Source organism: Dendrobates tinctorius, unplaced genomic scaffold (assembly GCF_039654945.1).
Source record: "Dendrobates tinctorius isolate UK_male_01 unplaced genomic scaffold, ASM3965494v1 ptg000232l, whole genome shotgun sequence".
Classification (NCBI taxonomy): domain Eukaryota; kingdom Metazoa; phylum Chordata; class Amphibia; order Anura; family Dendrobatidae; genus Dendrobates; species Dendrobates tinctorius.
Window position 1 is genome coordinate 2647250 of NW_027361899.1, and position 25446 is coordinate 2672695.

Below are 25446 nucleotides of genomic sequence, written 5' to 3' on the forward strand. Positions count from 1 at the left end.
TGAATTATTGCCGCACCAGTCAGGGCCGACTCCAGGTTTTTGAGGGCCCCGGGCGAAAGAGTCTCAGTGGGCCCCCTTTAACACATACAACGATTCATGCCATGTGGCAACCGTGGTGCCGGCCAAAAAACGGACTTGTCTCCGTGTGGATAACACGGACACGCATGTGATCCACATGGACACACGCTCTGTTGCAAAACACGTTCATGTGAAGGAGGCTATTGATTAGTAGTGTACATATGAAGGAAAGATGAGAAACAAAGAACAGAGAGAAAGAAAGGAAGAACAGAGAGAGAGAGAAAGGAACAGAAAGAAAGAACAGAGAAAGAGAGTAAGAACAGAGAGAAAGAAAGGAAGAACAGAGAAAGAGAAAGAAAGAACAGAGAGAGAAATAAAGATTAGAGAGAGAAAGAGTGGGCAGAAAAAAAGAACAGAGAGAGCAAAAAAAAGAGGGGAAAGAAAGAACAGAGAGGTAGAGAGAAAGAAAAAGAAAAAACAGAGAAAGGAAGAGAAATAAAGAAAGAGGGGAAAGAAAGAACAGAGAGAGAAAAAGAGGAAAGAAAGCACAGAGAGAAAAAAAGGACAGAGAAAGAAAGAGGGGAAAGAGAAAGAAAAGAGAAAGAGAAAGAAGGAACAGAGAGAGAAAGAAAGAGGGGAAAGAAAGACCAGAGAGAAAGAAAGAAAGAAAAAGAACAGAGAGAAAGAAAGAGTGGACAGAAAAAAAGAACAGAGAGAAAAAAAAGAGGGGAAAAAAGAACAGAGAGGGAGAGAGAAAGAGGGGAAAGAAAGGGGAAAGAAAGAACAGAGAGAGAGAAAAAGAGGGGAAAGAAAGACCAGAGACAAAGAAAGAAAAAGAACAGAGAGAAAGAAAGAGTGGACAGAAAATAAGGACAAAGAGAAAAAAAAGAGGGGAAAAAAGACACAGAGAGGGAGAGATTAAGAGGGGAAAGAAAGAATAAAGAGGGAGAGAGAAAGAAGGGAAGGAACAGAGAGAAAGAAAGAGGGGAAATAAAGAAAGAACAGAGAGAGAGAAAGAAAGATGGCAAAGAAAGAAAGAACAGAGAGAGAGAGAAAAAGAAAGAACAAAGAGAGAGAGAGGAAAGAATGGAAAAAGAGAGAAAGAAAAAGGGGAAAGAGAACAGAGAGAGAAAGAAAGGACACAGAGAGAAAGAACAGAGAGAAAGAAAGAGGGGAAAGAAAGAGAACAGAGAGAGAAAGAAAAAAAAGATTAGAGAGAAAGAAACAGAGAGAGAAAGAAAGATTCTATAGAGATACCATAGCAGCCCGACTCCCATTGTAGTGCCCACCTGAGCCTCCCGATGCAGGACATATCATGATCCGCTCACATGGCCGACATCCCCGAGTTCAAGGCGATCCCGCTGTTCACGCTGTCGGAGGAGGACACGATGATGGATCTGAAGCATTCCCTGAAGGGCCTTCATGGTTCCATCACAATCTCCTCCCAAAATTACCTATTTCCGGTCAGCTTCCAGCACGTCACTTCCGGTAGAAAGTCACATGCGAGTTTTAAAGTGCTCCTCGGGGCACCACCGTGTACTCCTGTGTCCTCGGAAAAAGTAAACTCCCGGCTGGGGCAGTCTCTCTCTCAAAATCGGGACTGTCCAGCTGGATCCGGGATTATTATTATTATTTATTGTTATAGCGCCATTTATTCCATGGCACTTTACATGTAAGGAGGGGTATACATAATAAAAACAAGTACAATAATGTTAAACAATACAAGTCAAACTGGTACAGGAGGAGAGAGGACCCTGCCCGCGAAGGCTCACAGTCTACAAGGGATGGGTGATAATACAGTAGGCGAGGGTAGAGCTGGTCATGCAGCGGTTTGGTCGATCGGTGGTTACTGCAGGTTATAGGCTTGTCGGAAGAGGTGGGTCTTTAGGCTCTTTTTGAAGGTTTCGATGGTAGGTGAGAGTCTGATATGTTGTGGTAGAGAGTTCCAGAGTAGGGATGATGAGCGAGAGAAATCTTGTATGATTGTGGGAAGAGGAGATAAGAGGGGAGTAGAGAAGGAGATCTTGTGAGGATCGGAGGTTGCGTGCAGGAAAGTACTGGGAGATGAGGTCACAGATGTATGGAGGAGACAGGTTGTGGATGGCTTTGTATGTCATGGTTAGGGTTTTGTACTGGAGTCTCTGGGCAATGGGGAGCCAGTGAAGGGATTGACAGAGGGGAGAAACTGGGGAATAGCGGGGGGACAGGTGGATTAGTCGGGCAGCAGAGTTTAGAATAGATTGGAGGGGTGCGAGAGTGTTCGAGGGGAGGCCACAGAGCAGGAGGTTGCAGTAGTCAAGGCGAGAGATGATGAGGGCATGGACTAGGGTTTTTGCAGAGTTTTGGTTGAGGAATGAACCGATTTGTGAAATATTTTTGAGTTGAAGTCGGCAGGAAGTGGAAAGGGCTTGGATATGTGGTTTGAAGGAGAGATCAGCGTCAAGGATTACCCCGAGGCAGCGAGCTTGTGGGACTGGGGAGAGTGGGCAGCCATTTACTGTAATGGATAGGTTCGTTGTGGGGGTCACGTGAGTTGGGGGAAAGATGATGAATTCTGTTTGTCCATGTTAAGTTTCAGAAATCTAGCGGAGAAAAAGGATGAAATAGTGGACAGACATTGAGGGATTCTGGTTAGTAGGGAGGTGATATCTGGTCCAGAGATGTAGATCTGTGTGTCATCAGCATAGAGATGATACTGAAAGCCATGAGATTCTATGAGCTGTCCCAGGCCAAAGGTGTAAATGGAGAAGAGTAGGGGTCCTAGGACTGAACTTTGTGGGACTCCCGACAGATAGGGGGCGAGATGAGGAGGTGGTGTGTGAGTGGAAGACGCTGAATGTCCGTTCTGTTAGGTATGATGAGATCCAGGAGAGGGCCAAGTCTGTGATGCCAAGGGATAAGAGGGTCTGTAATAATAGGGAATGGTCCACTGTGTCAAAGGCAGCCGACAGGTCCAGGAGGAGGACAGAGTAGTGTCGCTTGCTCTTGGCGGTTAAGAGGTCATTGGTGACCTTAGTAAGGGCAGTTTCAGTGGAGTGGTGTGACTGGAAGCCAGATTGTAAGCGGTCGAAGAGGGAGCAAGAAGAGAGATGGGAGGAGAGTTCAAGGTAGACGTGTTGTTCCAGTAGCTTGGAGGCATAGGGGAGAAGTGATATAGGGCGATAGATACAGAGGATGGGTCAAGAGAGGGATTTTTGAGGATAGGTGTGATGGAGGCATGTTTAAAGCTTGAGGGGAAAACACCAGTTGTTAGTGATAGGTTGAAGAGATGGGTTAGGGTTGGGATGAAGACTGTGGTGAGGTTTGGGATGAAGTGGGATGGGATCGGGTCAAGTGCACAGGTGGTGAGATGTGATCTTGAGAGTAGAGTGGAGAGTCGATCTTCTGTAATGGTGGAGAAGTTGGTTTTGGAGGTGGAGGGCTGGGAAGTCGGGAGGAAGGGCTCTGGGGGTTGTTGACCAAAACTGTCTCTGATGTTATCAATCTTCTGCTTGAAAAATGAGGCAAATTCTTCAGCTGAGATGAGTGGGGAGGGAGGAGGTGCTGGGGGACGGAGGAGAGAATTGAAGGTGTTGAATAACTGTTTAGGGTTGTGAGACAGGGAGGATATGAGAGATGAGAAGTAGGTTTGTTTAGCTGTGGCGAGTGTGGTCTTGAAAGTAGTGAGGGACTGTTTGAATGCGAAGAAGTGCTCGTTAGAGTGGGATCTTTTCCATCTGCGCTCAGCAGCCCTGGAAGCTCGCCTCAGTTCTTTGGTCAGGCTGGTGTGCCAGGGCTGTCTGTTGATTTTGCGAGCTTTGGTATGTGTAAGTGGGGCAGCAGATTCCAAAGCTACAGCTATTGTGGTGTTATGTAGAGCAGAAGCGTCATCCGCATTGTGTAAGGAACTTATATCTGTGAGAGGGAGGAGGGATTCAGAGAATGAGTGTAGGTCAAGGTGTTTAAGATTTCTGCGAGGGTGTGAAAGTTTGTGGGGTGGGGATTGTAGACATGGAGTGGAGAGGGAAGAGAATGTGAGAAGGTTGTGGTCAGAGAGAGGAAGAGGTGAGTTAGAGAGGTTAGATAGGGAGTAGAGGCGGGTGAAGATGAGGTCCAGTGTGTGGCCATCTTTGTGGGTGGCTGTAGAAGACCATTGAGTGAGGCCGAAGGAGGAAGTGAGAGAAGTTTAGTGGAAGCTGAGAGGGAAGTGTCAATGGGGATGTTGAAGTCGCCCATGATGATAGTAGGGATGTCCGCGGAAAGGAAATGAAGTAGCCAGGTGGTGAAGTGGTCAAAGAAGGTGGTGGCTGGCCCTGGGGGGCGGTAGATGACAGCCAGTTGGAGGTTGGAGGGGGAGTAGATGCGCACAGAGTGCACCTCAAAGGAAGGAAGGGAGGGTAACAGGGTGGCAGTGGGATTTGGGTGAAGGAGCAAGTATCTGAAAGGAGAAAACCAACTCCTCCGCCATGTTTGCTGCTGGGGCAGGGGGTGTGAGAAAGGTGGAAGCCACCATATGAAAGTGCAGCAGGAGAGGCTGTGTCAGAAGGGGGGAGCCAGGTTTCGGTGATGGCGAGGAAGGAAAGTTTGGTAGTAACGAAAAGATCATGGATGTAGGAAAGCTTGTTGCAGACAGAGCGAGCGTTCCACAGAGCTCCTGTTAGTGGGACTGGGGAAGCGGGGGCTGGGTGAATGGGTATCAGGTTGGAGTGGTTACGGAAGGTTGTGATAGAGCGTGGATGGGAGGTAGAAATGACTGTGGGAATGTGGTGAGGAGGACCAGGATTTGGAGAGATATCACCAGCAGTGAGAAGGAACAGAGAAAGTGTTAGCAGGTGGGAGCAGGAGAGGGCATGAGGGGGCTGTCTGTGTTTGGAGACAGAGGATTGTATGTTAAGGAACAGTTTTGAGGAGGAGGTGAGGTGGATGGGGAGGATTGAAGAAGAGATGAACAGTTCCTTACTAGGAGTAGGGATTAGGGGAATTAGCAGAAAGTGAAGGATTATAGGGGTGAAAGTGAAAACAAACAGAAACATTGTTTACAGTGACTGGGAGGTTGGGAGGTATGAATGCTCCCCACCATACACCTCGTACACACACGGTTCCGGTTTGTAAGCCTTGTACACACACGGTTCTGCTCCGTGCACACACGCTCTGCTCCATACACATGCGGCTTCACTCTTTACACCCCATACACACCCGGCTCTGCTCCGTACACTTTGAACACACAGGGCACCGTTCCGTACACCTCGTACACACGCGGCTCCGCACACACACGGCTCCGCTCCCCACACCTCGTAAACACGCTGCTCCGCTCCCCACACCTCGTACACTCGCAGCTCTGCTTCCCACACCTCGTACACACGGCTCTGCTCCGTACACCTCGTACACACGCTGCTCCGCTCCCCACACCTCGTACACACGCGGCGCGGCTCCGCTCCATACACACACGGCTCCGCTCCGCACACTTCGCACACACGCTGCTCCGCTCCCCACACCTCGTACACACACGGCTCCGCTCTGTATACACGGCTCCACTCCGTACACACGCTGCTCCGCTCCCCACACCTCGTACACACGTGGCTTCGCTCTGTAGACCTCGTACACACGGCTCCGCTCCCCACACCTTGTACACACGCGGCTCCGCTCCGTACACACACGCTTCCTCTCCGTACACTTCGTACACACGCTGCTCCGCTCCCCACACCTCATACACACGCGGCTCCGCTCTGTATACACGGCTCCACTCCGTACACATGCTGCTCCGCTCCCCACACCTCGTACACACGTGGCTTCGCTCTGTAGACCTCATACACACGGCTCCGCTCCCCACACCTTGTACACATGCGGCTCCGCTCCGTACACTTCGTACACACGCTGCTCCGTTCCCCACACCTCGTACACACGCGGCTCCGCTCTGTATACACTGTGTTCCAAATTATTATGCAAATGATATTTTTCTCTGATTTTCCTAAATAGTCGGTACAAATGACAGTCAGTCTAATAAAAGTCATCACCCGTTAGAGTATGCATCGAATTTTATTGAAGAAACCCCCCAATGATAACAGTATAATCTCCAAAATGAATAAAAACTCAAATTGCACTGTTCCAAATTATTATGCACAGTAGAATTTCTAAACATTTGATATGTTTTAAAGAACTGAAAATGCTCATTTGTGGAATTTGCAGCATTAGGAGGTCACATTCACAGAACAAAAAAGCTATTTAACTCCAAAACATCCTAACAGGCCAAGTTACATGTTAACATAGGAACCCTTCTGTGACATCACCTTCACAATTCTTGCATCCATTGAACTTGTGAATTTTTGGAGAGTTTCTGCTTGTATTTCTTTGCATGAAGTCAGAATAGCCTCCCAGAGCTGCTGTTTTGATGTGAACTGCCTCCCACCCTCATAGATCTTTCGCTTGATGATACTCCAAAGGTTCTCTATAGGGTTGAGGTCAGGGAAAGATGGTGGCCACACCATGAGTTTATCTCCTTTTATGCCTATAGCAGCCAATGACTCAGAGGTATTCTTTGCAGCATGAGATGGTGCATTGTCATGCATGAAGAGGATTTTGCTCCTGAAGGCACATTTCTGCTTTTTATACCATGGAAGACAGCGGTCAGTCAGAAACTCTATATACTTTGCAGAGGTCATTTTCACACCTTCAGGAACCTTAAAAAGCCCTACCAGCTGTTTCCCCATGATTCCGGCCCAAAACATGACTCCTCCACCTCCTTGCTGACGTCGCAGCCTTGTTGGGACATAGTGGCCATCCACCAACCATCCACTACTCCAGCCATCTGGACCATCCAGGGTTGCTCGACACTCATCAGTAAACAAGACTGTTTGAAAATTAGTCTTCATGTATGTCTGGGCCCACTGCAACCATTTCTGCTTGTGAACACTGTTTAGGAGTGGCCGAATAGTAGGTTTATGCACCACAGCATGCCTTTGAAGGATCCTACACCTTGAGGTTCGAGGGACTCCAGAGGCACCAGCAGCTTTAAATATCTGTTTGCTGGTTTGTAATGGCTTTTTAGCAGCTGCTCTCTTAATCCGATGAACTTGCCTGGCAGAAACCTTCCTCATTCTGCCTTTATCAGCACAAACATGTTTGTGCTCAGAATCAACCACAAATCTCTTAACAGTACGATGATCACGTTTAAGTTTTTGGGAAATATGTAATGTTTTCATCTCATGACCAAGGCATTGCACTATTTGATGCTTTTCAGCAGCAGAGAGATCCGTTTTCTTTCCTAAATTCCTTGAAACCTGTGCCCTGCTTAATAATGTGGAACATCATTCTTAAGTAGTTTTCCTTTAATTGGGCTCACCTGGTAAACTAATTATCACAGGCGTTTGAGATTGATTTCCGTGATCCAAAGAGCCCTGATACACAATAGCATCTATGAGTTTATTTGAAAAACAAAAAATTACATCTTTATGACACTTAAATCCAATTTGCATAATAATTTGGAACGCAGTGTACATGGCTCCACTCCGTACACACGCTGCTCCGCTCCCACCTCGTACACACGCGGCTCTGCTCCCCACACCTCGTACACACGCAGCTCCGCTCCGTACACACACGGCTCCGCTCCGCACACTTCGTACACACGCTGCTCCGCTCCCCACACCTCCGCTCCCCAGACCTCGTACACGCACAGCTCTGCTCCGTACACACACAGCTCTGCTACATCCCCCCTGTAAATCCCTCCTGACCCCACACATAATAAACTTCACCTCATCCATCACCATGACAACCAGCACAGCCGAGTCCCGCATACACTGAGGGTCCTGATCTTGTGATTCCTGACTCCTCCCCTCCTGTGACCTCATCGCAGGTCCTGTGCGTGCAGAGAAGCCCAGGAGCTATGTCATTGCTGGGATTTATCAGGGCTGCGGTGGCCGGTGGGGTCTCTGGCAGGGTGAGGATGGGGTCAGTACATCGGGGTGTGTGGCAGCGGGGATCGATTCCCAGACAGCGTGAGTGGGCCCCCTCGTCTTGCCCAGGTGTGCCGGGTGCTGACGCCAGCCCTGGCACCAATATCCCACCGATCTGGCTAATGTGGCGTTCGTGGTTTCACATTTGGAGGGTGAGGCTCTGGCTTGGGTTAATCCTTTGTGGGAGCGTGATGATCCCATAACCTCTCAATTGTCAACCATTTTGGAGACCTTCAGCAAAGTTTTTTGATGAGTCAGGTCGCATAGCCTTGGGAACTGAGGCTCTCTTTAATCTCCACCAAGGCTCCAATATGCTATTTGTTTTCGTACTCTGTCCTCGGAGCTAGGGTGGAATAATGAGGCACTGGTCGGAGCATTCTGGCGTGGGTTGTTGGGTCAAATTAAGGAGGAACTGGCGGGTCAGGATACTCCAACCTCCCTAGAGGATTTAATCTCTCTGGCCACACGTATTGACCTACGCTTCCAGGTGCGCTCCCAGGAGTCCGTTCAGGAGAGGAGGTACAATCGTCCTGTTTCGTCCACCAATAGATCTCTCAGCCCGTGGTCTTCAGCGTCCTCTTCCGTTCCTGTGCCTGATCCTATGCAGGTGGATTAGGTCAAAATGGCGGATCAGTGTCGGAAAGAGAGGGATGCACAAAGGCTTTATTTTTATTGTGGTAGTGCCTCGCACTTACTCCGTTTCTGCCCTGTGTGACCGGGAAACTTCTCCACCTAAGTCAGGTAGGAAAGGCCTCCCTGGGTGTGTGTGACTCCTCTCTACCCTTAACCATGTCTGTCCAGATAATTTCTGTAAATAGGCGCTACTCGGAGTTGGCGTATTTGGACTCGGACGTGGCAGGCAACTTCATTAGTCTTGAGGAAGTCAAGAAGCATCAGATTCCGGTCAGGATTCTGAAGGAGCCGCACCTGATTTCCTCTGTGGATGGAAGGCCTTTACAAAAGACCGTCACGATGATTATGGAGAAGGTGGAGTTGCAGGTGGGGGCTATGCATCATGAGAGAATCGCGTTCTTCATCCTGCCCAATTTGTCCCATGCAATTCTTCTCTGACTATCTTGGCTGAGGGCACATGAACCTATCCTTGACTGGCGCTCGGGGAAGGTTCTTCGTTGTGGTCAGCACTGCCATGATTGATGTCTGTTATCATTTCTCCCTGTCAAAATTTATTGACCCATCTTTGCTCCGGCCGGATTACCAGTTTCTTATTGGTTCTTTGCGGATGTCTTTTGCAAGAGGGAGGCGGAGAGTCTTCCCCCACATCGGCCATATGACTGCCCGATTGAACTTATTCCTGGCTCTACTCCCCCCCAGGAGTAGAATCTATCCGCTCACTCCAGCTGAGTCGCAAGCCATGTCAGAGTATATTAAGGAGAATCTGGCCTAAGGCTTTATCCGACAGTCCTCTTCCCTCGCTGGCACTGGATTCGTCTTTGTCAAAAAGAAAGATGGCTCACTTTGTCCTTGCATTGACTACAGAGAGCTCAATGAGATTACCATCAAGAACAAGTATCCACTGCCGCTCATCCCTGAGCTCTTTGATCGCCTGCGAGGAGCAAGAATCTTTACTAAGCTTGACCTCCGTGGGGTCTACAACTTGGTCCGTATCCGTGCTAGAGATGAGTGGAACACCACATTCAACATGCTGGATGGGCACTACGAATATTTGGTCATGCCCTTCGCCTCTGCAATGCTCTCGCAGTGTTTTTAGGAGTTCATAAATGATGTCTTCCGGGATCTCTTGGATTAATGCGTTGTGATGTACCTCGACGACATTCTTGTTTTTTCCTCCAGATCTGCCTTCCCATAGATGGAACGTTCGTCAAGTGTTATTACATCTGAGAGATAACCGTCTCTATGCCAAGTTCGAGAAATGTATCTTCGTGCAGACATCCTTGCCTTTTTTCGGGTACATTATCTCTGACTCCGGTTTACAGACGGATCCCGAGAAAGTGTCCGCCAACCTCATCTGGCCGCGACCCGACAGGTTGAAGGCCATCCAAAGATTCCTTGGTTTCGCGAACTATTACAGGCAGTTCATGCCCCACTTCTCCTAGTTGATCATGCACCTCTCGTCACATCCTCAAGGGAGCTGATCCCAGTGTTTGGTCTGTGGAGGCCGAGGACGCCTTTCTGACTGAGGGCTCATACTCACGAGAGACTCGCATGATTCTTGTGCGAGTCTCTTGCATGAAAACCTGGCACAGCTGCCGATACTGGGACCGGATCGTGCAGCTACATAGAAATACATGTAGCTGCACACTCCGGTCCCAGTGCTGGCGGCAGTGCCAGGTTTTCATGCGAGAGACTCGCACGAGAATCATACGAGTCAAGTGAGTATGAGCCCTGAAGCAAGCCTTCACACGAGCGCCGATACTTCATCGCCCAGACGCTAACAGACCATTCATTCTCGAGGTGGATGCCTCCTTGGGGGTCGGGGATGTGCTATCCCAGAGGTCATCGTCCGGTTGATTGATCACTTGCGGATTCGCAGGGTAAACAAAGGTAAATGCTGGACGCTTGCGGCAGTAGGCGGAGCGTGGACAGAGCTTCACGGAGGAAGTAAACTGCCATCCGCAGCCCTCCTGAACGCTAGTCTGAAACTAGCCTAAGTAGGGGAAAAAAATGTACCGTATTTTTCGGACTATAAGACGCAATTTTTACTCCAAAAATGTGGAGGAAAATGGGGGGCTCCTCTTATAGTCTGGATGTACCGGCTCTTGTGGGGAAGCGGCATCGGCAAAGCAGTGGGTCACAGAGGCAGGAGCCGGCTGCTGTGCCTAACTCCTGTGCCCGCTGCTAAAGAGAAATTAATATTCACTGCATTCCACGCCCATGTAATTCCTACAAAAATAGGGAATCATGTATAGTTTTGTACAGAAATAAAACAAGCTTTGCATAAATCAATAGTACAGTTGATGACAAATAAAAAGTTTGTAATATATGTTATTAGCTTTATTCTGAACTTTCAATTTCAGGCATTTCTCAGGGTACAGCTCAGTAAATGTTTCACGTCCTGATGCTTCACAGTCTATGAAGAAGGGAGCAAGTTTGTGCTGAATCGTACCCCAGAAAGGACCTGAAACTGCGAGCTAATAACGTGAAGCGCATCAGATCAACTGACCTCTCCAAACAGGAGCTCAGAGGACGAGCAAACGAAAACAGGAAGCGTACAGAGGAAACGTACACTGGACTATTGATTTATGCACAGTTTATTGAAAGATTAGATATGCTTTATGAAGTACTTACCTTAATCATGTTTTCCTGTTCACATTAGCAGTTATTGAGATGAGTGCAGGGCTGCGGGCATACTTTATCAGTGCCTTTCTGCTTTGATCGGTAGAGGAGGATCTTTACTACTGAACATATACATAAAATGCAGCACAGATTCATCTCCACTAAAAGCCGAGAACCTTAGATCAGGAACAGAACAGACATTTAGAGGACATTTCATAACTTTCCCAAATTATTCCGAAAAAATATTCAGCACACCCTGCATTTAAATACTGTACCCAATTCATTGTATATTGTCAGAGTCTGTCCATTTTATGCCAACTCCACCAAAATGGACACCGACTCCACAGCCCTGAATTTGTGACCATCAAAAATATTCAGAATTGAGAGTCCTCAGTGGTTGACACCTTTTAATGGCTAACTGAAAAGATGGTGACACATTGCAGCTTTCCAGACTACTCAGGTCTCTTCATCATGCTAGACTAATACAAAATCTGAAGAATCATATATATATATACACAACACAGCACAGAAAGAAATAACGCAATAGATAAGACAAGTGACGTGAAGCAGAAATATCATTATGGGAGGGGGAGAAACATAAATATTGGACCAGTTCATAGATAAGGAGTGTGAAAGTTTTATTGTCCTCTGATTGGGGCCTCCTAATGTGTTGTGATGACCCCACAAGGTCTTATGGGGGTTTTACACATAGCGATATCGCTATAACGTCACCGATTTTGTGACGTTATAGTGATATCGCTAGCGATATCGCTATGTGTGATACTTACCTCCGACCGGCTCCCCCGCTGTCCATCGCTGATCGCGCGAGAATGTCCGGCTCCATTTCTCGTCGGGCGCTTCCTGCTGTGACGACGAGCGACGCGTGGAGGCGGGCGGGAGGACGTCAGGATCGCTGTGTGTGAAAGGTGGGTATCGTGCGCTGCGTCGCTGCTGCATCGCTGTGAGGTCTGCCTGTGTGACAGCTCACTCGCGATCATTTAGCGATGCACCAGCGATCCTGACCGGGTCGGATCGCTGGTCGGATCGCTGGTGCATCGCTAAATGTAAAGGGGGCTTTAGGAGCAAATTCCTTAATTGATGTAAAAAGACATAAATCCATGCGACACATTCATTCCTGCATTGAAAGTGTCAAAGGTCGTCATGAGCTTGTACTTCCAGACCCTCCTGTCTCTCTGAGATGTGAAGTTACCTCTCAGTACCAGTAATTGCATGTCCATGGTGCTGTGATCAGGCATAAAAGAATACAAAGATATACATCTTCCCTGACCATCCAAAAAATACTGAAGCCTAACAAAAAAAAAAAAGAGCTAAAGCAAGTGTGATTGGAGCCTTGTTCATCCCGATTGATGTGAACAATTTCTCCAGAAGTAAAGACTTGACTAACTGGTATGTGTGTTTGTGACAGCAGGACAAACGTAGGGTCGTCTAGTGATGCAGCTCCATCCAAGTCATCGCTTACAAGAAAGTGGTTTATGCATCATATTCTCTATTTTGTATTGGAAGAAGTGGTTACAAGTGTCGATGTCCATGAAGATGTTTCTGCGCCTCCTGGAAATTTTCAAATAAAATAAACATTAAAAAAAATGACTAATTGTGATGCATGGAGAACAGGTGTAAAGAACATACAGTAGCATTGTTATGTTCTGAAGTATCTTGCGAGATAAATCTGTTTGCAAAAATTCATTGTTATTGCAATAAAAATTCTGGCACCAGATTATTTTTATATTTTTATTACTTTGTTCCAGAAAATGAATTTGTAACCTTCTGTCACGGGGTCCTTCTCTGGTATCACACAATCAACAGAGCAAGTGAAGAGTGAACAATTCCAAGACCTTTATTCAGGCAAAAATATGAAAAGGTCCATATTCAGTCCACCACACAAAGGATAAGATAGTCCAGAATAAGAATGCAGTCCAGTAACAGGATAAAATGTCCAGGGAAACGAGAATTCCAAAACTAGCACCAGAGGATAAAAATGGGTCCTTCTCTCTGAAATGCAGCCTTTACACCATCCTGTCTCCACCGAAACTGACTTGCCCAGCTCCTGTTCTCTCCCCCACCCCCTTCCTTGTCCAGGGGTAGTCAAACCAGTTGGGGCGGTTTCCAGGCCTCCCAGAGGAGAACAAAGGGCATTAGGGATTAATGCACTACAGGTGGTCATCAAGAGCCAGATACTGTAAGGCTGTAGACTTACAATGTAATAAGAAAAACACTATGAAAATAACTGAAATAGAAAAATAGGTATATACAAAAAATGACATCCACATAGCATATCACACCATCACAACCTCTCTCCCCCCCATAATAAGTGAGCACGCCATGAGGTCTACACAGACCTCTGGCCTGCTCACTTTAGTCCACATTGCTCAGTTATTTATAGTTCCTTGTACAGTGGCAGGGGTAGGCCGGCCTGGGGAGCCTATAGTTCTTGTTGAGACAGTCCATCGGCGTTCTGGTGTTGGCTTCCCCGCTTGTATTGGATGGAGAAGCTGTAGGGTTGTAAGGACAAGCTCCACCGCAGCAATCTTTCATTGTCCCCTGATACACGATTCAGCCATGTGAGGGGGTTGTGGTCTGTAACAATTGTAAACTCTCTGCCATACAAGTATGGCTGCAATTTTTTTAGCGCCCATACAATGGCAAGGCACTCCTTTTCAATAGTGGCATAGGCCACTTCCCGATCCAGTAGTTTCCGACTGGCAAAAGCAACAGGATGTTCTTCTCCGGCGGCGTTCACTTGGCTGAGTACTGCCCCAATCCCAAAGGTGGATGCATCTGTCTGCACGAGGAACCTGCGTTTATAATCCGGGGCAGCCAAGACAGGAGCAGTGACGAGGGCAGTCTTTAACGCTGAAAAGGCATCCTCGCATGCCGTCGTCCACGTCACATTCCTAAGCATGTTCTCTCGGGCGTCAGGTCGGTTAGGGGCTTGGCCAAGGTGCTGAAGTTAGGAACAAATTTGCGATAGTAACCCGCAGTTCCTAAAAATGCAAGTACCTGCTTTTTAGTCTGGGGTCTACACCAGTTGCTAATGGCTTCCACCTTGGCAGGCTCAGGCCTTAGTGACCCACCCCCGACTCTATGCCCGAGGTACTGCACCTCAGCCATCCCTATTTGGCACTTATCAGGGCGAATGGTCAGTCCTGCAGTAAGGATACAGTCCAGCACTATGCCCAAGTGTTTAAGATGGTCCTCCCAGGTTGTGCTAAAAATGGCAATGTCGTCTAAGTAAGCACAGGCAAAGTCCTGACATTGTTGTAACAGTCGATCCACCAGTCTCTGGAACCCGGTAGGCAGCCTGCTGGATGGGGCGTTGTCCGGGGGTTTCAACATGGTGACTGGTGAGAGTAGTCTTCCCCGGCTTTGAGGAGAAAGCAGCAGCCCTCGGCCTTAGTACGGCGACAATATCGTCCTTTTGTATATCCGATAAATGGGAGCCCAGGGGCACTTGTTCCAGTGATCCTCCCGCTTGGGCAACCTGGAGGAGATCTGGGAGATACTCGGCGGCGGTATCACTAGGGGGGTGGCAGACAGCTAGAACAGGCAGAGATCGGTCGTGGTAGTCTTTCAGCATGTTAATGTGGACGGTTTTCTGTCGTCGACCACTAGAGTCCAGGGCAATAGCATAGTTAGTGTCATTAATTTTCTTGACAACCTGATAAGGGCCTTCCCACACTACTTGAAGCTTGTTGGCAGGGGAAGCAGTAAGCATGAGCACTGGCTGTCCTTCCATAAATTCCCGGTTCCTGGCATTACGGTCATACCAGGTTTTTTGTCTGGACTGGGCCATTCGCTGATGTTCTTTAGCGAAGGTAGCTAGCTGGGCGAGACGGTCTCTGAGCTCTAGAACATAGGGAACGATGGACATTCCGGTATCTGAGATGTCTCCCTCCAATGTTCTTTCAGAGGAGTGAGAGGCCCACGGACCTTCCGGCTAAAAAGTAGTTCGAAGGGAGAGAACCCTGTGGACTCCTGGGGAATCTCCCGATAGGCGAAGAAGAGATGTGGCAGGTACTTTTCCCAGTCTTTTTCAACGTCAACAAAAGCCCTCAGCATATTTTCTAGGGTTCCATTAAAGCATTCACATAGTCTGTTGGTCTGCGGGTGGTATGGGGTGGTGCGAATGGCTCGAACACCACAGGTATGCCATAGGGACTGGACCAGATATTACATGAACTGAGTGCCTTGATCCGACAATATTTCACTAGGAAACCCTACCCGGGTAAAGATGGTAACAAGGGCCTCGGCTACCTTTACTGCTGTAATACTGGACAGGGCCACAGCTTCAGGATACCTAGTGGCATAGTCCACCACGGTCAGGATATATTTTTTCCCTGACCTGCTGGGGTGGGCCAGAGGACCTATGATGTCGACGGCTACACGTTGAAATGGTTCCTCAGTTATGGGCAAGGATTGCAGGGGTACCTTATGTCGAGCTCCTGGATGCCGCATTCGCTGGCACACATCGCAGGAGCGGCAATAATGGGCTACCGACTGCGAGACGCCCGGACAGTAAAAACTTTGGGTGAGTCTCTTTTCAGTCCTTTTTCTCCCTTGATGCCCAGCCAAGGGGATGTCATGGGCCAGTTGAAGTAGCTGTGCCCTGTACTTCTGAGGGACAATGAGTTGCCTGGTCGTTGCATCAGGGTTGCCCTGGTCACTGCCCTTTGTTACACGATAATACAGTCCGTTTTGTATAGTGAAGCCATCCCCATTATCTCCCAAGTGCCCAGTTTCTGCCTTTCGCCTAAGGGCTGCTAAGGTAGTGTCACCCTCTATTTCTCTCCTAAACTCCTCTCTGTCCCAAGACTCTCCCAATGTAGTAGCAGCGAAAGTATTGCTTACCGACTCTGATGCAGTTCGTGGTGGTTGCTCCCCGGTGGGGTCCGGATGACGTAGTGCTTGAAGGGCCTGTAGTCGGGTGACTGCTCCCACAAATTGGCACTGTAACTCCCCAATGTCGTTCCCAATGAGGATATCTGCAGGAAGTCCTCCCATAACTCCAATACAACACAGTTTTTCTCCACAACCATAATCCAAACGCACAGAAGCTCGCTGTATATATTTGCGGGCACCCCCCGCCAGGACAATGGGAATTCCCGGACCCTGGTAAATTGCCTCGGGTCGAACCACACGGAGGTCAGCGATAGTCAAGAATGCCCCCGTGTCTCTAAAGCTTTGTATCCATCAATAAAGACATCCTGCAGGTGGCGTTGCCGTTGCTCTGAGTAGCTAAAGGACAGAGGCCGGAGTCCGTACACTCCAGGAGGGGTATCTATGGTGCCGTGGTCGGTGGTCCACTCTGGTGGGGGTGGTGGTAGCTCTTCCTCAGGTGTGGTGGAGTGTACAAGATGCACTGGACGAGGTGGGGTTCCCTCCGAATCCTGGAGGGACAGCCAGACTGCAAATGTCCAGGTTGCCCACACCCATAACACCTCTCTGTGACACCCCAAGGTCGTGGTCGGAACTGTTGGGGCCTAGGATTGTGAGGCGTGATTGTCATCGGCTTGCGACTAGGTGGAAGGGCAGATATAATTGGAGCGGGAGCAGGCTGTGGTTCATTGTCCAGAAGCCTCCTCCATTGCGGCTGGATAGTAAGGGCTTCATCGGCCAGGGCTGCAGCTCTATACACGGTACACGGCGTGCGCTCCCGGACCCATTCCCGTACCTCTGCAGGGCACTTGGCAAGAAATTGTTCTATAAGGAACGCCTGTAGAACATCTTCCACAGTAAAGGCGTTTTCTGCTTCCAGCCATCTCCGACATGCCTTGGACATCTTATGTGCATACATCCTAAACGATCCCCCCGTGGTGCATGGGAGGTCTCGGAACTTGGCCCTATATGAGTCTGGGGTGATAGCATGGTAATCCAGGATAGTCCGCTTTACAATGTTATAATCCCAATTCCGCAGTGCATCAATGGTTCGGTAAGCCTCCGCCATGCTTCTGTTCAGGAGCCCCACTAACAAACGCATCCAGCTAGAGTGGTGTTATGATTGAGTCACCGTAGGAGGCAAACACCAAAATAGTAGCTACGTCCAGAAAACCAGAGAAGTTGGCCACTATCAGATTGCAGACCCCTGAACCTATCAACACAACTAGCAGTAGCCGTGGGGGGTTCCTACGGTGCCCTAGACCCCTCGATCACAGCCAGAGAGCTAAATAGCCTAAAGACAGAAAGGGAAATCTAAACTGCCCCAGAGCAGACCCCAAAGTAAAAGGCAGTCCCCAACATATAATGACGGTGAAGCAAGATGAAAAAACACTAACACAGATAGAAAGATAGGCTGAGCAAACGATGGGGCCCAAGCTAACTAAATAGGACAGGAAAGGAAGGTTGCTGTCTGCAATCTGCCAAAACCCTATCAAAGACAAAAGCCATCAGACTGATATGGAAAAAGACCCTGAAGACGCTAGGCTTCAAAAATACTATATCAGTACTCAGGTCTTTTCTGAAGACAGAGCAAAAAGGAATTCAGCTCACCCCAGCAGGGAATGGCAGAAATCCAGAAAAACAAAGCAAAACAAAATCAAAACACAAATGCAAAAAGCAGAGCAGAAAACTTAGCTTTAGAGGAGCAGGAATTCAGACTGGTCTCCAAGAATCCCTCAGAGAAATCACCCGCAAGGTAAAAGGGCGTTGGCAGCCTTATATCCAGTCAGTAACTCCACTCAGCCAGTCATCATCATTAGGCTCAGGTGCTTGATAATCAGGCTCACTACCTTCCTTAACCAGAAGAGGGAGTTCACCAGACCTCAGTGGCGAAGGGGAAAATGAACTCACAACAGAGTGGGGCACCTCCATCACAGCACACTGCTGCTCAAAGTCTTTGAAGAACCCCTCCACATCTCCGGAAGCCTCATCAAATGTCTTAAACTCTGTCCGGGTGATCCGAACAGGCTCCCGGATTGTTGGGGTTACACTCCACATTGCGTTACTCCCTTTTACAAGCTCCATTGCTTCCTGTCTCCGCTGTGCCCGGCGGGCAGCCTCCTCCTTGTACTCCTGAGAGACGCCGGGGCCCAGAACCGCCATCTCTTCTTCGTACCGCACCAACCAATGGCTTTTCTGGAAGGGGATCCCTGTCTCCAGTGCTCGTCCTTCAGACATCTGGAAGGAGGTGGCCGGGCTAGCGCCCACCAGTAGATCGATTAAGGCCTCTTTAGTCAGTCCCTGGTAGTTCAGGCCCAGGTCTCTGGCTCTCTCCTGTAAACTGCGTACAGTCCAATTTCTGTACTCACTCTGTGAGTGATTCTCCATTGGGTTACGCTCTGTTGATCCCACTGCTGCCACCAGTTATCACGGGGTCCTTCTCTGGTATCACACAATCAACAGAGCAAGCGAAGAGTGAACAATTCCAAGACCTTTATTCAGGCAAATATACGAAAAGGTCCATATTCAGTCCACCACACAAAGGATAAGATAGTCCAGAATAAGAATGCAGTCCAGTAACAGGATAAAATGTCCAGGGAAACGAGAATTCCAAAACTCTAGCACCAGAGGATAAAAATGGGTCCTTCTCTCTGAAATGCAGCCTTTACACCATCCTGTCTCCACCGAAACTGACTTGCCAGCTCCTGTTCTCTCCCCCACCCCCTTCCTTGTCCAGGGGTAGTCAAACCAGTTGGGGCGGTTTCCAGGCTTCCCAGAGGAGAATAAAGGGCATTAGGGATTAATGCACTACAGGGGGTCATCAAGAGACAGATACAGTGAGGCTGTAGACTTACAATGTAATAAGAAAAACACTATGAAAATAACTGAAATAGAAAAATAGGAATATACAAAAAATGACATCCACATAGCATATCACACCATCACACCCTCATTGTATACTTTTTACAGGTGTCTACAAAATGATGCACAGATCTGGTGAATCTAAAAATGTGCCAGATTTATGAATGGCGTATCATGAATTTAATGGAAATGAATGATCTAAATTATGGCAAATATGGGTGAGAGAGAAAGTGTGTAACAAGATGCGCCATCTATCACACAGCATGCGTCGCTGTGATACCGGTAGCTCATTTTCCTACTACTAGTACTAAAATTAGGCTGTCCACCTATTAAACATCACTAGTAAACATGGATGTTTGTGGTTATTATCCTGCACTTTTTAGTTTGCACAATATAACTTTTATTCTAAGCGGATTACATTTTCTAGGTTGATTATGTAGATGCTAGTGGTCTCTGGGATGCTTTGCCCAACCGCTCAATATCTCTCCTCCACGCAAATCAAGTGCCCTGTATTGATTCATGGCCAAGTGAGGCTAAAAAACGCCCCCTCTGATTCTCTTCAAAAGCATCATGTCCGTCATATTATGAAGAAGCTTTAGAAAGTTATGGGAAGCAGGGTGTATAGCAGTCCGCGCTAGCCGAGATTAACAAATCACCTGGGATATAAGATGTTGTAGCAGTGTACTCCTTTATTTCCTCCTACGCGTTTCGGCGCCCTTCCTGGCACCTTCCTCAGGGATATTACATCAGTCATAGGAGCAGAAAATGTATAGCCCCTAACATTAGCAATTATGGGTGTGTTCTGTTAACATGTGATGCCATGATGGTCATCACTGGGGGAGGGACCAACATTTTTGGCGAAATTTCACATAAATAACATGATAAAACAAGAAAATAATCCAAAACATTTGCTAAACTATATATAAAAATCTTACAAACAGAATGATGTGAAAATTTCCATGAAAAATGCAACAGAAACGTTGCTAAAATATCCAAACAATCACTGCAAAAGAAAAAGTGTTTTATAAACCCATTACCACCCGACTTACAAGGTAGTAGAACCCATGTATTTGCTGGTTTCAGTGTTTCCTCTTGTGACAAATGTTGAGCGCCACCATATCACTGATGTCAGTGCCGTTGGATCAAGAGCTCTATAAACTACTTTTAAATGACACTATCCCATAATTGTTATAAAAGAATTGTTGTGAAAAACTATCAAAAGAATATATGCCAAAAATATTATTATTATGTTGACAAACAATCTTCTTTACTTTTACTTTAGGAGGAGAACAAAGAGCAGTGCTGCCATTAAAAAAACATTATAAAATAAAAACCAAATTATTCCTAAGATCAGCTGCTTCTGAGGGTGTTTATTTTTATTTTTATTTTAAATATTTATTGTAAATAAAAAATCTAAAAAAATTGTATTAAAACTGTTAAAAATGGCTTACAAACCGTGTTTCTCATCTTCCATGTGTTTATGATCACTATGTTATATATTGGTTGTGGTGGTGTCACCCATAAATCGTGTGTGTGTTGGAACAGCAAACCTAGGTTCTAATACCCAGGAAGATCACAGGTCTCCATACAGGCACAAAACAATATAACATAAAAGACATGAGGAGAATATATATTTATACTGATAACATCTATTACCTATGATTGTGTCACCCACTAAGATGAATGCCACAAAGTGGGCGTGATGTGAGAATTCATATCAATTCAGAAATTATATTCAAGCCTCTAGGTTTTAATGTGTCCAGCTTAAACATCCAATATTTCTCACTTTTTTTAGGTATTCAAACCTATTCGGTACATTATCTGCTATGTGATCAATTGGGATTAGTTTGATTGCTCTTATATCTCTATTGTGATAAGTGTCATAATGGAGTGACGCACCATGGGCTTTATAACCATTCTTTATATTTGAACGGTGTTTGTTTAACCTTTCATGAAGCGGTCTGGTGGTCCTCCCTACATATTGCAATCCGCACGGGCATTCAAGCAAATAGATGACGAATTCTGTTGAACAATTCATACCATGTTTGATGGAAAAGGATTCCTTTGTCGAGGTAGATTGGAAAGTGCTAGTCTGTTGTATACTTAGACAACAGAGACATCTAATTCTTCTGCACTTTGAGACCTTTTTCAGTGGTTCTTTACTTGGTTTCTTGGTCATTTTTTGTTTAAGCCGACTAGGAGCTACTATTCCTTTTATATTTGGGGCTCTGCGGAATGTTATCCCTGGTTTCACAGGTATAATAGATTTCAAAATGGGGTCACTCTGAAGCAAATGCCAATGAGTGTTCAAACATTTCCTGATGGTTTTATGGCAATTATTGTATGTTGTTATAAACTTCAGTGCTTTCATTTCCTCAGTCTTTTCCTTATTCTTCTGTGTTAGGAGAATTGCTTGAGGGATTTCTCCACTATATCTCTGCGTGGTGGATATTAATTCCTTCGGGTAACCTCTCTCTAGGAATCTGTCTTTGAGGATTTGAGACTGTAATGTATAATCTTCTTCTAAAGTGCAATTTTTCTTTATTCTTCTAAATTGGTTTGCCGGAATATTACGCAACCATTTTCTATAGTGTCCACTCATATAGTTGATATAGGAATTCTTGTCTGTCGGTTTAAAAAATGTTTTTGTGTAAATCCGTGTATCGACAGAAAAGATTGTAAGGTCAAGGAAATTGATGTTGTTTTCATGTATTGTTAGCTCAAACTTAATACCCCAATTGTTATTATTCATATTATCAAAGAAATTATCGAAATTACCAAGCTCAGTGTCCCAGATGAGGAACAGGTCATCAATGTACCTTTTGTATAGGACCAGGCCTTTCTTATGTACATTGTCAAATATATGTATTCCTTCAAAAAGACCCATAAATAGGTTTGCATAAGAGCAAGCTGTTTTTGAGCCCATCGCTGTGCCATATTTTTGATGATACATTGCACCATCAAATGTGAAATAGTTGTTATTAAGTATGAAGTTCAGACCATCAAGGATGAAATTGATGGTCCCTTTATCCAATTGTATATCCTTTTTCAAGTAGTATTCTGTGCACACAAGTCCTATGTCATGTCCTATGTTCGTATACAATGAAGTAACATCCATAGTGACAAATCTGTAAGATGTCTTCCATGTCATTCCTTTTAAGATCCTGATCATGTCTGTCGAATCTTTGATGTAGCTATCTGTCACCACATATTTCTGTAGTTTTTGATCAATGTAGGTTGCGAGGTTACTTGTGAGAGAGTCAATACCTGAGATTATTGGTCGTCCAGGGGGATTGACCAGATTTTTGTGAATTTTAGGTAGATGGTATAAAAACGGGGTGGAGGGTTGCCTTTTTATCAGAAATCTCTTTAAATCTGCAGTGATTATTTCTTGTTGGAATGCTAAATTTATTTTTTGATTGTAAAGTTTTGTCAGAGAGGGATATGGGTTGTCTTTAATTTTTTCATAATATTTCGTATCTGATAATAATCTCAATGCTTCTTTTTTATAGTCGTCAATATTTTGTATGACGATGCCCCCACCTTTGTCGGCTGCCCGAATCACTATTTCTCTGTTCTTACTCAGATTCTGAAGTGCTTCTCTTTCTTTTTCCGTCAGGTTATTTTTGTCCTTCATCCTGCCAGTACAGATGTTGTTGTTCTTCATTAAAATATCTTTCTTGAGGTCTTTCAATAGTAAATCTTGGAAAGTCTCAAGTACGTGGCCCCTGCTCTCCAGGGGATAAAAACTGGACTTTGCTTTTAAATTGGGATTGGATTGCATTATGTCTCTATTATCACTGTTGTTGTCAGGTTTAAGTAAAAAATGTCTTTTGAGGGTCAACCTCCTAATAAATTGATGCACATCTAAGAAAAGTTTAAAATCATCTGGCTGATTAGTGGGGCAAAATAGTAAGCCTTTATTAAGAACCCTTGTCTCTTCTGTTAGTGTATAGTCTGACAAATTGATGATGTTCTCATTATTATTAGTAATTTTTCGTTTCAATCCCGAAAACTTATTCTTACTTTTTTCCTTGCTTCCTTTTCCTCTTTTTCCCCTTTTTTTCTTTTTCCTGTAATAGGGCTGAAAAACTTTGTTATGTTTTGATTTGTTCCTTTTACTGCGGCTAAAAAAGGAACTATGCCATTATTGTCATTTCTCGAGTTGTCCAGTATGACTCTTTGTGTAGGTGTGTCACTGTTTAGTTCTATCGATGTCGGTGTTGTTATGTTAATTAGATCTTCCTGGATTTGATTGGTTCAGAAAGTTGTGGGAAGCAGGGTGTGTTGCAGTCCGCGCTGCCGAGATTGACAAATCACCTGGGAAACAAGATGTTGTAGCAGTGTACTCCTTTATTTCCTCCTACGCGTTTCGGCGTTTCGGAATACCCTGAGGAAGGTGCCAGGAAGGGCGCGCCGAAACGCGTAGGAGGAAATAAAGGAGTACACTGCTACAACATCTTGTTTCCCAGGTGATTTGTCAATCTCGGCAGCGCGGACTGCAACACACCCTGCTTCCCACAACTTTCTGAACCAATCAAATCCAGGAAGATCTAATTAACATAACAACACCGACAGCGATAGAACTAAACAGTGACACACCTACACAAAGAGTCATACTGGACAACTCGAGAAATGACAATAATGGCATAGTTCCTTTTTTAGCCGCAGTAAAAGGAACAAATCAAAACATAACAAAGTTTTTCAGCCCTATTACAGGAAAAAGAAAAAAAGGGGAAAAAGAGGAAAAGGAAGCAAGGAAAAAAGTAAGAATAAGTTTTCGGGATTGAAACGAAAAATTACTAATAATAATGAGAACATCATCAATTTGTCAGACTATACACTAACAGAAGAGACAAGGGTTCTTAATAAAGGCTTACTATTTTGCCCCACTAATCAGCCAGATGATTTTAAACTTTTCTTAGATGTGCATCAATTTATTAGGAGGTTGACCCTCAAAAGACATTTTTTACTTAAACCTGACAACAACAGTGATAATAGAGACATAATGCAATCCAATCCCAATTTAAAAGCAAAGTCCAGTTTTTATCCCCTGGAGAGCAGGGGCCACGTACTTGAGACTTTCCAAGATTTACTATTGAAAGACCTCAAGAAAGATATTTTAATGAAGAACAACAACATCTGTACTGGCAGGATGAAGGACAAAAATAACCTGACGGAAAAAGAAAGAGAAGCACTTCAGAATCTGAGTAAGAACAGAGAAATAGTGATTCGGGCAGCCGACAAAGGTGGGGGCATCGTCATACAAAATATTGACGACTATAAAAAAGAAGCATTGAGATTATTATCAGATACGAAATATTATGAAAAAATTAAAGACAACCCATATCCCTCTCTGACAAAACTTTACAATCAAAAAATAAATTTAGCATTCCAACAAGAAATAATCACTGCAGATTTAAAGAGATTTCTGATAAAAAGGCAACCCTCCACCCCGTTTTTATACCATCTACCTAAAATTCACAAAAATCTGGTCAATCCCCCTGGACGACCAATAATCTCAGGTATTGACTCTCTCACAAGTAACCTCGCAACCTACATTGATCAAAAACTACAGAAATATGTGGTGACATTAGATAGCTACATCAAAGATTTGACAGACATGATCAGGATCTTAAAAGGAATGACATGGAAGACATCTTACAGATTTGTCACTATGGATGTTACTTCATTGTATACGAACATAGGACATGACATAGGACTTGTGTGCACAGAATACTACTTGAAAAAGGATACACAATTGGATAAAGGAACCATCAATTTCATCCTTGATGGTCTGAACTTCATACTTTTTTTTTTTTATCCAATAAATTTTTATTGAAATTTTCAAAGACAGAAATGATCTTACAGAAGAAAATCAAAGATCATAATATAGACAGACAGAAATGCAAACAACAATAACAATAACAATATCAGACAATGAGACCGTAGGAAAAGGAAGGGAGGGGGGGGGATCCGGTAAGACTCAAGAAATCCTAATCCGATCCGATGTATAGACTAAGTACTAAACTTTATGGGAGATGCCAAGGGGTGGGAAACCCAACCCGCCCAGTTCTTCATTACCCTGTCTCTGACCCCTGCATCTATTGAAAGAAAGTACTCATGATGAAATGTTGAGTTAAGTCTGACCACCAACTCCGCGAGGGTAGGCGGGAGCGGGGCCTTCCATTTAGCAGCGAGGCTAATCCTAGCAGCCATCAATATATTCGAGACCAAGGGTACGAATTCTAGGGGAAGTGTTTCGATCCCAATGTTTAGAACTGCCAGTTGAGGAGATAGAGGGAAATCAATACCCGTCACAGATTTAAGTAAGTTTGAGACACCTAACCAAAAGGAGGTCAAACTAGGACATTTCCACCACATGTGAGCCAAAGTACCTCTTCCTCCACACTGTCTCCAGCACAAAGGGGAGAAATTCTTTCCAAATTTAGATAAAGTAATCGGGGGATAGTACCATCTAAGATGAATC

At 45.6% G+C, this 25446-nt stretch overlaps 1 protein-coding gene across 6 annotated transcripts in view; it reads left to right on the forward strand.

Annotated features, from left to right (window-relative positions):
• The window catches only part of LOC141060009 (uncharacterized), a 106629-nt gene extending 86317 nt beyond the window's left edge, over positions 1–20312 (forward strand). Inside the window, exon 10 of one of the 6 annotated variants that reach the window (XM_073556260.1) lies at positions 20239–20295. In XM_073556260.1, coding sequence (XP_073412361.1) covers positions 20239–20268 — 30 coding nt within the window. In that variant the 3' untranslated portion in view covers positions 20269–20295. Of the gene's footprint in view, positions 1–12627; positions 12937–20238 lie in introns of those variants that run through there. The other 5 variants (XM_073556257.1, XM_073556259.1, XM_073556254.1 and 2 more) reach the window with 5 other exon arrangements.
• Positions 20313–25446: the final 5134 nt, after the last annotated feature.